General features: G+C 39.9%; 2 protein-coding genes across 2 annotated transcripts in view; one reads left to right on the top strand and one right to left on the bottom strand.

Annotated features, from left to right (window-relative positions):
• PLEKHA3 (pleckstrin homology domain containing A3) overlaps nt 1-14,050 on the top strand; it is a 58,799-nt gene that overhangs the window by 43,500 nt on the left and 1,249 nt on the right. The window contains exons 9-10 of the mRNA XM_003815510.5: nt 11,267-11,363; nt 13,142-13,229. The gene's annotated coding sequence lies outside the window, so the exon portion shown is untranslated. The remainder of the gene's footprint in view (nt 1-11,266; nt 11,364-13,141; nt 13,230-14,050) is intronic.
• TTN (titin) overlaps nt 48-14,050 on the bottom strand; it is a 280,746-nt gene continuing 266,743 nt past the window's right edge. Inside the window, exons 349-357 of the mRNA XM_063595464.1 lie at nt 12,880-13,455; nt 12,476-12,781; nt 11,520-12,113; nt 5,776-11,384; nt 5,495-5,651; nt 4,059-4,750; nt 3,805-3,958; nt 2,997-3,299; nt 48-2,858 (exon numbers count right to left, since the gene is read on the bottom strand). Of these exons, the coding sequence (XP_063451534.1) occupies nt 2,563-2,858; nt 2,997-3,299; nt 3,805-3,958; nt 4,059-4,750; nt 5,495-5,651; nt 5,776-11,384; nt 11,520-12,113; nt 12,476-12,781; nt 12,880-13,455 (8,687 nt within the window). The 3' untranslated portion in view covers nt 48-2,562. The remainder of the gene's footprint in view (nt 2,859-2,996; nt 3,300-3,804; nt 3,959-4,058; nt 4,751-5,494; nt 5,652-5,775; nt 11,385-11,519; nt 12,114-12,475; nt 12,782-12,879; nt 13,456-14,050) is intronic.

Raw genomic sequence — 14,050 nt, forward strand, 5'->3', positions numbered from 1 at the left:
GAGGTCCTTTATTTGTTCTGTCTCAATTTGGAGCTGCAGTAGCCAATATGGACTCAGATTCACAACTGATCATTTTCCCTGAAGTTGTCCTTTTCCGTTCACTATGCTCTTTGAGGGACAGTATCTATACCGTGTTAATCATCTTTGTATTGTTCCCTGTGGTGTTTAGCACAAAAGATTGTGAATTGTAGATGTTCAAAATCCATCAAAGATATTGAATCACAGCTGATTCCGAGTTGAATCAGCTCTCCTAAAAATATTTTTCTTGATATATTTAGAAGATAAACTTTTGGGGATAAATATATCCATGAGAACTATATCTAGGCTTTTTAAACAAAATTGCTGAATACATCTAACACGATAATTTAAACATTTGCTTAAAAGAACTTATTAGCATGGGCTGTTTTTTTTTATTTTTTATTTTATTATTATTATACTTTAAGTTTTAGGATACATGTGCACAATGTGCAGGTTAGTTACATATGTATACATGTGCCATGCTGGTGTGCTGCACCCATTAACTCGTCATTTAGCATTAGGTATATCTCCTAATGCTATCCCTCCCCCCTCCCCCAACCCCACAACAGTCCCCAGAGTGTGATGTTCCCCTTCCTGTGTCCATGTGTTCTCATTGTTCAGTTCCCACATATGAGTGAGAATATGCGGTGTTTGGTTTTTTGTTCTTGCGATAGTTTACTGTGAATGATGATTTCCAATTTCATCCATGTCCTTACAAAGGACATGAACTCATCATTTTTTATGGCTGCATAGTATTCCATGGTGTATATGTGCCACATTTTCTTAATCCAGTCTATCATTGTTGGACGTTTGGGTTGGTTCCAAGTCTTTGCTATTGTGAATAGAGCTGCAATAAACATACGTGTGCATGTGTGTTTATAGCAGCATGATTTATAGTCCTTTGGGTATATACCCAGTAATGGGATGGCTGGGTCAAATGGTATTTCTAGTTCTAGATCCCTGAGGAATCTCCACACTGACTTCCACAATGGTTGAACTAGTTTACAGTCCCACCAACAGTGTAAAAGTGTTCCTATTTCTCCACATCTTCTCCAGCACCTGTTGTTTCCTGACTTTTTAATGATTGCCATTCTAACTGGTGTGAGATGGTATCTCATTGTGGTTTTGATTTGCATTTCTCTGATGGCCAGTGATGATGAGCATTTTTTCTTGTGTCTTTTGGCTGCATAAATGTCTTTTTTTGAGAAGTGTCTGTTTGTATCCTTTGCCCACTTGTTGATGGGGTTGTTTTTTTCTTACACGTTTGTTTGAGTTCATTGTAGATTCTGGATATTAGCCCTTTGTCAGATGAGTAGATTGCAAAAATTTTCTCCCATTCTGTGGGTTGCCTGTTCATTCTGATGGTAGTTTCTTTTGCTGTGCAGAAGCTCTTTAGTTTAATTAGATCAGCATGGGCTGTTTTGAACTTGAGTTGCCTTATCTATCTATGATCTTTTTTGTGATACACGAAGATGCATACTTCTCCACCCCAGAATTTCACAGAAAACAACCAGCCACACATTTTGAGGTGCAGATAGCTTGCTTTATTTTGTTGTTACTATCTCAAGGAGGTCCAACAATTATAACTAACAATTGAATTTATACTTGCATGAAAAGAACTACATCAAATTGACATTTTGGGCAATTAGTAATATTGTTTAAAATTTAACAACAGCTTTATTTTGTTGTTGTTCTTTACTTTTTGCTGTGGCTCATTGCTTAGGTGCCCAGGTTTTTCAGGTGCAATTAAAATTTAGAACTACCACACAAAGGCATTGGCTGCACTCTGGGACCTCCAAGAGTTGGCACTGCTCTGGCATAGGAATACTTGAATAGCTTGGTTAAATGAAGGGATGGCCAGGAGATGTTACTTTTCCAAGCTATTCAGGCACTCCTTATGTCAGAGACAGTGTGAAATGAGCGAACAAAGTGTTGGCCGTTACACTTTGCTCTGGTAATATTTGTCATGATAATTTTGTGTGACATCATCAGAGAAAATGTAAGACATTAAAGTGTTGCTTACAGGAGGGTAAATGCAAACATCACCAATGCCTTACATTTCTGATTCAGTAGGTATTGGTGCACATATCAAGTGATATGCACAGCATCATTCTCTTTTAGGTGGACAGGACATCTTCAATGGGGAATTTCTCAACCCACTGAGGCATACTTAGACATCAACAGTATGTTGAGGCACAAAGATTGATTAAATGTTGAGCAGGGTATTCGTTCCATAAGAAACTTTCTCCTACCAACAGTTAGTTTCAAAACTTACATTGTAAAATGTCATAAAATAAATGGTACAAAACTTTATAACCGTTAATCCGGCTATATACAGTATGTACATGTCACTAGTAAATGTATAATATTCTTAGGTCAACAATTATGAAAAGATTGAAGTGAATATTTTTGAACTTTGACTCATTTAGGTTGATACAAAACTACTTTTTTTTCTTTAAATATTTACAGATCAGAAAGATTAGTCCATGTGAAACGTTTGCGAAAAGTTAAGAATGAGTGTAGAGTATAAGGGCACAGGCCCTCTTAAATGGATCGAATATGTATATTCACAGTGGCAGAGTCAGATCCAAATTCATTCCCTAAACTCAGGGTATAAAGTCCACCATCTTGTTTCTGTACGTCCATGATGATCAGGGTTGTCAGGTCATCTGTGTTTTCAATGTGGAACCTCCCCTGTTCTTGACTGTGGATTTTTCTTCCACCACAGGACCATGTTACTTCTGGGGTAGGCTCACCCGTGAAAGCACAGGCTACTGTTAGAACTTTGCCTTCATCAATGCTGATATCAGATGGAAGAGCTTCAATTTTAGGTGGAATTCCTTTATGGAACAATGACAAAAAAAAGGTCTTAGAATCACTGAAAAAAATAAAGATTTGCTTTCTACTGAATTGTGTGTACTAAAGACTACACCATGTTACTTGGCTTGTCTACCTCTACCAGTAATTTTATTGCTCACCTCTTATGCCTGCTTTAAGCATTTTACTAGTTGAGCTTTCCAGTTGTGTCATATTAGATTTTCCCATAAAGCTGCTGGAACTCATTTCTACAAAGGACTCTTGCATGGAGGACATGCTTTGGGCAGACATGCTTGCAAATTTCATCTCAGTCATGCTGCTAGCACTGCTGCTGCTGAAACTGCTGAAGGAGGCCTCCTGCTTGGAGGCAGACATTTGGACTGACTGAGACGAGAAGCTTCCTTGCAAGCTTGTGTCACCACTTGTTCTCAATACTACCTCTCTGGAAGGTTCTTCAACTAGAGCTGTGGAGCATAGCAGATACACAGTGAACATCAATGACATCTGGTTAATTGATGACATATGACGCTGACTTACAGAAATGGAAACTTCAACACACACACAGCAGCATAACCCAAACAATTTGCTGTTGAAGCATAAGCAAATACATATATACATACATTTGTCAAGAGCTAGCTCAATGTCTCCAAAACATGAATCCTTATATTTCTATCATTACATTACATGCAGGTGCTAGGAATCACTAGGAGAAAAATGATTAGTCATATAGAAAGTAATTGACATATTGTGCATCCTGCAAATGAATGTTACACGGCAGTTGGTAGCTTTACTTTGAAATGTAATCTATCCAAGTTTCTGTGTAGCTATAAAGAAAGTTTGACTACAAGAATGAATTCACATCAGTTGGCTGTCCCTCTTTCACATGGAATTTAATAAGGCTTCTTAGAGTTTTCTGTGCTTGAAAGAGAGGCAAAAACATGTAAGGAAGAAGGGTGAGGAGATACTTACGAAGGACCATTAAGGAAGCTGTAGCTGAACACTGGCCACGGAAATTTTTGGCCTTAATTGTGTACTTTCCACTGTCGCTGACTGATGCATTTCGGATTTCAAGGGAGTATACATTTCTGGAGCGACTTATGCTGACATTTGAAGAAATAGAAATCTAAGACAAAGGAAAAAGAAAAGAAATGTTGAAGTTCTTCAGATGTGGAAGACATGGTATTTTAGTTTTTCTTCAATAATATATTCATAATTAAACTTACTGGCAGGTTGTTTTTAAACCATTCGATTTCAGGGGATGGCTCGCCACTGATTTCACAAGTAAAGAGAACATTTTGTCCTTCATTAATATTTTGAGATCTAGGCTGTGAGATGAAGGCTGGAGCATCTGAGAGTTCTTTGCTCAGTGTCAAATCATACTGACACTTGACGATTCCTTCCTTGGTTTTGCCTATGCAGGTGAGGATTCCTTCATCTCTGTGACTGGCTTGCTTGATGGTTAGGGTCTGATCGCTGCCTGAGACACCATATCGGTACTCCTCAGAGTTGGTAAGCTCTACGCCATTCAGTACCCATTTCACATCAGTGGCACCAGCAATGTTGGCTTTTAAAACCAGTCTTTGACCTTCGTTTATGCTCATCTGAGTAGAAAATGCTTTAATCTCAGCATGAGTTCTGACTTCTTCTGATGCCTGTGATGTTTTAGTGATTTCCTCATGGACAATGGATTTTTCCAGGGAGGTTGCTGCTGATTTCTTGACTTCTTCAGAAATCAGAACCTTTGAAGCTTCCTCTTTGAGGGCTAACTTTTCTTGAGATTTTGCCTCTGACATCTTAATTTCTTCAGACCTTAGGGCTTTTTGGGAAATTTCCTCTTGGACAACAGCTTTCTTCTGAGGTGTAATTTCAGAAGTCTTTTGTGTAGAGACTTTCTGTGCCTCAGTATCTTTTATAGCTAAAAAAAAAAAAAACCTCTGTAAGGCAAACTTAATTAGAAAGAGACCCCCACCTTTTACTCTTCTAGATTCTGCATGTGAAAAACATAAAAAGAAAAAAAGTCAACTTCTTCATGCAATGTAGGTAATACCTAATACTTTCTCAGTTCCACTTTTGGAAAATTATCATGTGTGACTTTTGAGATCACTGTAATGATTCCTTAAACTAAACTGAGCCAAAGATGATTCATATGACTTAAGGAAAAAAGTCTTGAAAAGAATAGTCAACGGATTTAGGAGATAAGTGGATTTGGGAGATTTTGAGTAACCAAAACATTAAATTATCTTTCAGAAGATTGAAATGAAAGCAAACTAATTTTAATTGGTAAAATAGAAATAGTTCTTTAATTAACTTTGCACTGCTTTGGAAAATTAGCAACTGTGAAGGTTTAGGCAAGTAGTGCCATTTTGTATATTCACTGACTTTATTCTTAAATATTCCTGGGAGCAGGGGCTGACACTATGGAATCTTATATAATACCACATATAACTAGGTACTTAATAACTGCTTTTTATGCTCATAGAAAAGCATATGCTAACTTCAAATGTGTGTTTCTACTTTGGTGTACAAATTGTATTCTGGAATTAGGAAAATAATTTTATTTTAATACTTTCTTGTATGTGTATATAAGGGGGGATGTTTGAAAATATTTCCCTAATATTATCTTCTGAAAAAATGTGGGTAAAAACAAAAGCCAACCTACCTTTTATTGTTAATTTGCAGCTAGAGGACACAGATCCAGCTGAATTTTTTACTGTACAAGTATAAAGTCCACTGTCAGAGGTATCAGTCTTATGAATTTCTAAGAAGAACCCTCCCTTGTCTTCAGAGAGTTTATATTTACCTCCTTGTGTAATGGCCTGTAGAATGCAAATGATTTGCGTTTTAAAAAGTGATTTCATTTTAAGCTTTTTTTGGGAAGCTGAATTTAGAAGATAAAATATTTTAGAAGATAAAAGAAAGAGACATTTAAGAACTGGTTACCTTTCCATCTTTTGTCCAGATGACAGTTGGCCGGGGTTCTCCAGTAGCCTTAATTGCAAATTTAGCAACACTGTCTGAAGAAACAGTTGTATCCTGCAACCCAGTAACAATTACTGGTTTTGAGGAAATTGGTTCAGGAGCTTTTGGTTCAGTTTTTCTGGTTTCTGTTGACTCAGTGGTTTTCTGATCTGATTTCTTAGTTTCTGATATTTTTGATACCTTCTCATGGATACTCTTAAAGGCTTGCCCCATAAATTGTAAGTTGGTTTTAGACGTTCCACCTTCACCAGAAATCTCACAAACATATTCTCCTTGATCAGATTCAGTGAGGTTATTGATTTTGAGCTCATAGGTACCATCTGCTGAATAATGAAACTGGAAATGCCCATTTTCCTTCAGTTTCTTGCCATCTTTATACCAGGTGACCTCTTTTGCCCTTAATACACTGCTTTCAACCACACAGGTCAGTTTTGCAATCTCTTTAGAAGCTTCTGCTTTCAGGAACTGAGTAATCTTTGGTGGGGCAGAAACTGGGAGGTGCTGAACTTTCTCTGTTGGTGTTGGTTTTGTCTCTGTGGGTGATACGGCTTTCGGGTGAGAAGGTTCTGGAGATTTCACTCGTTTTGGAGACTTAACTGCTTCTGGGGATTTCACCCGAGGCTCTGGGGATTTGACTCTTGGTGGTGATGTCACAGCCTTTTCAGTTACCCTGGCCTTTTGAATAGTCAGAGTGAACTCTGCTTCTTGTTTCCCTTCACTGTTTTCTACCACCACGCTGTAATTGCCCTCATCGGAAGCCTGGACTGAAGAGATCTCAAAGGTTGATTTGTACTTTGTGGTGGTCACTTGGTGGCGGGCAGAAGTACTTAGCACTTGTCCTTTACGCAGCCAGGTCACACTTGGTACCGGCTCACCATCGGTGTCACAAGAAAACCTTGCAGACTCGCCCTCGTAGACGGTCATGGACCGTGGCTTTGTTAGAATTCTTGCCGCCAAAGTCGTCTTGATCTTTCTGGTTGTGGATTTTTCTTCCAGCGACTTTTCTTCTAATGCAGCACTTTTCATTTCTGCAGATGCAGAGTGTTCATATGAGGAGAGACTTTCCCTTGTCTCTGTCATCTGTGATTTCACTTCCCTGACAGAAGACGAAGCTTCCATCTCAGATATTTTCTTAAATGATGAAACAGCATACGCCTCTGTTCTTGTCAGCTCAGGGAAAACAGATCTGGGGACCTCTTCATCTCTGCGTTGGGAAGCATAGGTGGTATAATCCCCTCCTGTCACGTCCAACGTTGCATAGTCAGAAGCTTCGCCCTTGTAGTTGGTGCACACAGCACGGTAGGTTCCACTGTCATCAGTATGACAGTCCAGAATTTCCAGGGTGAGGACTCCACTCGTGTTGGTGTAATGAATCTTACTGCTTTCTTGGAGTTCCACACCATTGTGGTACCATTTAACCTCGGCAGTTGGCTTAGACTGAACATTTAAAATAAAACGTGTATTTTGGCCACATGGTACCCTGTGCGAGCGCATTCTCAATGTGATTCGAGGGGCATGGTCCAGTGTGAAAGGCTGCTGACTCAAAACTTCATACTTCCTTTCTGATGTCTTCTGAGTTTTTAAAGCAGCTTTCATGGACTCATACCTGGAAAAGATATCAAATCTTGCAGACCTCTCAAATCTCGAGAGTGATCTCTCACTAGACACAGGGCTGGGGGATCGTGGGCGAGTTCTCTCTGGAGTAGGTGACCTTCTTTCTGTGTCATCTTCGTATTCCTCAGCCGGTTGTGGACGTGACCGGATCAGCTCAGACACTGGCCTCATTAACTCAATATAAGTTGGAGACAGGGAGCGCCGTCGTCTCAGTAGTCTAGACGCAGATGAGGATGATTCTCTTTGAGCATGTTTTGAGATTTCGTATTCTTCCTCAATTTCTGTTATTTCTGTCACTTCTCTTTGTCGCCTTGATTTCTTTCTAGACTTTTCCTCCTTTGACATGAAGTCAAGTTCGCTTTTGTATTCTGAGAGACGCTGGGTGGTCGTAACTGGGCGAAGCAACTCTTCATCCTCCTTCTCAGCCATGATTCTTTGCCGTTGCTTTGGCTGTCTGTACGCAGCCTGGGCATGCCGTTCCCTCAGTTCTGCATAACTTGTACTAGCTTCAGCCTTCGTTGGGATGTGATAGGTTGAATACCTGAAGTCTTTTCTTGTTTCCTCCACCTTGACATGAGCTTGTGGTGAAGTGTAACGTAGGCTAGAAAGCTCAAAGTGTGGAGGGCTTCGGCTTGGGGGTGAAGCTGAAAAACCTAACTCAAGCTCTTCTTCAAGACGCAGCCTCTCTTCCTCTGTTCTTTTCATTGCTAAGTAGTCATCAATGGGGAGGAGTAATTCTTCATCAGAGATGTCCCCAAGAGAACGTCTTCTAGGTCGGTAGTAAAAGTCATAATCAGGAGAAGGTGTACGCCGGCGGGCTGGTCTCACTATCTCAAGATCATCTTGGGACAGTTTAGGAATACGCCATTTAGGTCTGTATTGATCTGTAATGCGTGGAAGAGGCATCACATAGAACTGTTCCCATCTTGAAAGGCGGATGCGCTTGGGTCGTTTCTGTACAACTCTGTCAAGTTTCCCAGGCATTTCATACTGATCACGTATCTTTTTATACCACTTCATGTCAGACATGGGCACGAACTGCTTGATGCGTTGGTCTTCTTCTGTGGTAGTCTGCTTGTACTTGCGTGGCTCTGGTACATCATAAGGCATCCGGAGTTTTCTCTCCTCCTTCTTTTCTTCTATCTCAAGTCTGAATTCCCCTTTTACAGTCTTGGTGCTTACAGCCGGTTTATAAAGGACAGCAGCTTCTCTCAGAGCCTCTTTAGCTACCTGTGTCAGTGGTACACTTTCAGTTCCAGAAAGAATTTCAGCCATTCTGAGGGTTTTGTCAATTTGTTTTTGTACGTGTCGCTCATGCTCCTCCTTACTCTTGAATTCCTGTTTCTTGTACCTCAGGCGTTCCACTTGTAGGTGAGCCTGGCAGCTGGTGGACCCAGCTGTGTTAGTGGCTGTGACTCTATAATAACCCGTGTCTTCAGGCAAAGTGTCCCTGATGTGCAGAGCATAATAATCCAAGCCTTCATGGATAATTTCAATGTTAGGCCCGAGGGACAGTGGCTGACCATCTTTCTCCCATTTTAATGTTGGTGGGGGGATGCCAGACACTCTGATCTCAAAGCAGACACTTTGGCCTTCTTGGCATTCTGCATTTGCCAGTAACCTTTTGAACATGGGTCTTAAGGTACTATCTGTTGGAGGTGGGTGTAGGGTTACTGTCAGCTTTGCTTTACAGCTGTCTTCACCATATTTGTTCCTTGCCACAACAGTATATTCAGCGTCATCATCTGTAGTGACACTGTTGATTGTTAATTGGTAAAGACCCTTGTCTGACTCAAATGTGTACTTCTTGTCATCGTCACTTGGTTTGATTTTCTGACCTGATTTATACCATGTTACACGAGGCTCTGGGTGGACAGTTATAGTTACTCCAAACCGGACATTTTCACCTACATAAGCTGTCTTATTATAGAGAGGCAGGGTAAATTCTGGTGGCCTTTCCAGGAGTCTCACTGTGTCTGTTCTGCGCTTAATTTTCTTCATGGTTCTACGGCAGTAATAGTCATAGACTTCTCTCACACCTTTAACAAATAGCTCTGCATAAGAACTGTCTTCACCATAGTCATTGACTACTTTGCATCTGTAGGTACCATCATCAAATTTGGTAATGTCTTTGACATAGAGGATGGCCACTCCATCTTCATAGGTGATTTCGTATTTCTCACTGTTCTCCAGCTGTCGGACGCCAAAGTACCAAGTCACTTGGGTAGACTGATCATAATTTTCAATTTTGCATACATATTTGACATGTCCTCCTTCTTCACCAACTGCATGCATTATCTGCCCAGAAACTGGGCCAATTTCAATGGATGCCACTTTAACTTTAGCAACACTCACTCCCTTCTGAGATCGAATTGCACCACCACAGGAGATCCGGGCTGCTGACACAACCATGTTGAGGTCTTTCTTGATCAGGGTGTGGTAATAACGCCGGTGTTTTAATGTTCTGATAACTTTAGTACTGACTCTTTCTATCTTCTGCTTCAACCATGGGTGCTGGAGAGCCTCCGATGCTGTCATGCGAGATTTCCTCTCTTTCACTAACAACCGGTCAACAAAATCCATGGCTTCAATGCTAATCTCTTTGAATGCTTCTTCATCGAAAGTATATTCAGCATTCATGATATTCTCAATGATCTGTTGGTTAGTTTCAGCCAGGAATGGGTTGATACCACTCAATAGCACATATACCAGTGTTCCAAGTGACCACATGTCTGTGGCTGTGCTGACAACATCATGCTGGTGGACTTCAGGTGCATAGTATTCTGGGGCAGTGAACAGAAGCCTGAAGTTGTCCCCTGGTTTCAGCTGACGGGCTTGACCAAATTCTATGATTTTAATGGTAGAGCTTCTTCTGGTTTGGTAAATGATATTTTCTGGTCTAATGTCAAAGTGTCCAATATTATGACTGTGTAAAAACTGAAGTGCTTCACAGACCTGGTGAACATAACTTACAATTTCTCTTTCATTAAGTTCAAAAGCACTTGTGTTAATGCGCTCAAATATGTCAAGTCCTGATATAAACTCAAAGATCATAACTAATTCTTCCATGCTTTCAAATGATTCATGGAGGTGTAAGATGTTTCTATGCCTAGCAATATTCAGAATGGAAATTTCCTTCTTTACCAAAACCTGATCAGTCCCTTTGACTTTAACAAATTTGGCCATGTATGTCTTCTTTGAGGATGTTTCAACACAACGATGGACAATTCCAAACTCACCACGCCCAAGATCTTCAGCAATCATATATTTCTCATAGAGTTCCTTGGTTGAAGAGTGAGATGCTTTAGTCATGGAGACTTCCCTGGTTTCATCTACCTCTTCATCATAGTTCATAGCTCTGGTCTTATCTTCTTTGGTTATGGTTGGTTCTGAAGGCTCTGAAGGCTTGCTCAGACCAAATTTATTTTCAGCTATTACCCGGAACTGGTAACTTGTTTTTCCAAATAAGTTGATCACGGTATAACGTGTTTCTCGGGCCTGTCCTACACGGAGCCATCTTTCTGCAGTAGTTGCACATTTTTCAACAATGTAGTTGGTGATTTTGCTGCCACCATCAGAGGCTGGCTCAGTCCATGTTAAGTTGACAGAATCTCGTGAGACATCACTAACTTTGACTCCTCTGGGTGGGTCAGGAACATCAGCCACATCCAGTTCAACTGTCTTCTGATCAATTCCAAATCTGTTTTTAGCACAGACCACATAGAAACCAGCATCTTTTCTCTCTACCCCATTGGGGAAAACAAGTGATGTGAAGGATCTTGTGACAATAACTTGGTAGTGGCCATTATTGTCAATGAGATCTTGTCCTTTCTGCCAGGTGATCACAGGATCTGGTTTGCCACTGAAAGGAATCTTGATGCTGACCACTTCACCTCGGAGAGCATGAACTGCTCCCATGCCTTCAAGAGTTTTAGGTAAGTGTATCTTAGCTGGAACTGTATCAGAAAAAAAAAAAAAAAAAAAGAGTATAATTTAGCAACATCTAACAGTATGTGTTTAAGTGCAATAGCCACCACCCCCAAGTTAATAACTCATTTAGCCTCAAATTGATGATATTTATTTATTTTTACCTTCCACTTCCAAGGAGGCAGTGCCAGACACAGATCCCCCTTGGTTGGTAGCTCTGACTTGGTAAACTGTGGCATCATCATCTGTGACAGTTGCAATGATGAGCTGGTGGTAGCCACCCTTAAATTCTTGAATCCTATATTTTAATCCATCTGCAATGATTTCTTTGCCTTGTCTGTACCATTTCACGATAGGTTTTGGATGACCAGTCACTTTGCAGACCAAGGTAGCATTGCTCTGATATCTGACATTTAGATTTCTCAGTTCCTCTTTAAAGTGTGGTGCCTGAATTGGGACATCAGATTTGGGAGTGATGGGTTCTGATATTTCACTCCATTCACTTTCCCCACCTAGATTTTCACATTTCACACGAAACTCATATTCAAGACCTTCAATAAGGTTTTTCACTGAAAAGACAGTTTCTCGAATTTCTTCTGTTGTCACAGAAATCCATTTATTCTGCTTCTTCTCACGCTTCTCAAGGTAGTAATTTCTAATCTTTGCACCTCCATCACTGGCAGGTGGCTTCCAGGCCACAACACAAGAATCTTTTGTGACAGCAGTAATAGTTGGTTTGCCAGGAGCACCTGGCTTTTCTATTTAAAAAAAAAAAGATTTGAGTCATGAGATGAAACAGGCAGCTTAATTAAAGCTTATTTTTTTAAAAAAGAATGTTATATGAGTCCAAAATTTTATTAAAAAATAGCTATTCCAGAAAAATGAAATTGGTTACTTTATACTAAGACATATCAAAAACCAAAGTTCTATTTTTAAAATGGGGTTAGGATATATATTTCTCCTTTTAGATATGCAAACATTCAATTAAAGTGAAAGAAAAGGCACTTGTACTTTATCTGAATCTTTGCTATTTCCTTTCAAAATTTCTTTCTGTTTAAAAGAATTTTATGCAAAGATGGAACTTTACCATAGGAAGATACAGAAATCAAGTTGTACTCACCAAATGGACTCTTAATGATCACAACTGAGGACACTTCTAGAGGGTCACTGATGCCGAAAGTGTTCTGAGCTGAAACCCGGAAGTAATAGCCAGCATTTTCTGTGAGGTTCACAATTCTACAGGTTGTCACTGAGATGGCTGAAGACACCAATTGCCATTCAGCCCCCTCCTTGGCCTCACATTTTTCCACCACATAGTTGGTGATCCAGGAGCCTCCGTCATCTGCGGGTGGTTTCCAGCTGATCACTGCGGAGTTCTTCAATAGAGCTTCGATCACAATTGGTCCTGTAGGTTTGTCTGGTTTATCTGTTGGGGGAAAATACAATTGTGGTGGTTTTCATAGTGTGTTTTTGAGATTTTTTTTTCTTTAAAAATAAAAAGCACTGAAAATAAAAATAAAATACCTTGTATTTCCACATCAAGGATGGCATCAACTGTTCCAAAAACATTGCTGAGCTGGACTTTGTATTTCCCAGCATGAGTCTTACGTTGGACATTCTTCATGACAAGATGAGTATAGTGCTCAGTGTTTTCAATAGTAATGTTTTCTGAGTTTTGCAAAAGTTTCTGACCATGGAACCAAGTCATGGCAGGTACTGGACGACCAATGTACATAACATGAAGCCGAAGTGTGGAACCCACAGCTCCATAATATTTCTCTTTCAGTGGGTAACCAGGATGGAACTGCGGTGTTGCTTGCAGGAGAAGCTTACTACTGGTTTCTACTTCTCCAACCTCATTGGTGGCTATGCAGGTATAAACACCTTCATCTTCCTGTTCCTCTGTCATTACTGTAAGAGTGTGTGTGCGTCCATCTGAAGACATTTTGTATTTCCGGCTTTGTATGAGCTCTTTACCAAATCTGTACCATTTAATGTCAGGAAGAGGCCTTCCAACAATCTGGCATGAGAGTTGAGCAGCTTCACCCAATTTTGTGGTAACATCCTTCATTTCTTTGCGAATTCCTGGGGCCTCTCCAGCTGAACAATATGAAAGATAATATTAAGTGACTGTTAATACTCAATCTGTAATCCTTTGTCCTTGTATATCAGGAATGAATTTACCTTATTTACTGACACATACCATGATTTACATATTAGCCTAATTCTTAAAAACTCTTTGAAGTGATTTTCCTAGGATCATATGGTAAATAGGGATTCAATGAGCACATCGTCACATTTTATGTAGAGTGTTTTTTTCTCTTCATGATTGGAAGGGGATTAATAATGTATAGGCTTTTAAGGGACTATAAATTCTCTCTATAATTCTGTAGTATTCTTGCCCTTACTTAGGTTCATTGAAGTGGCATACAATTGTTGACCTTTCAAATCTTGTTGGGAAATATTTTTAAAAAGAAACCATTGCATTAGAGGGAATTGCTCAAGGAAAGTGCTCAGTTCACTCCATCTAACATCTGCTGAGGTTATGTCCTTGGAATGGTTTCCTATAGAACTTGTCATATTTCCTGTGTGTGTACTTGCTTTTCTTTCTTAACACTTGCTCTCCAATAAAACTTTCCAGGGTTCTACTTAGTATAGAGGGGGAATTAACCTTAACTTGTTTAGTTTGTAAATC

This window comes from Pan paniscus, chromosome 13 (genome assembly GCF_029289425.2).
Source record: "Pan paniscus chromosome 13, NHGRI_mPanPan1-v2.0_pri, whole genome shotgun sequence".
In the NCBI taxonomy this organism is placed as follows: Eukaryota; Metazoa; Chordata; class Mammalia; order Primates; family Hominidae; genus Pan; species Pan paniscus.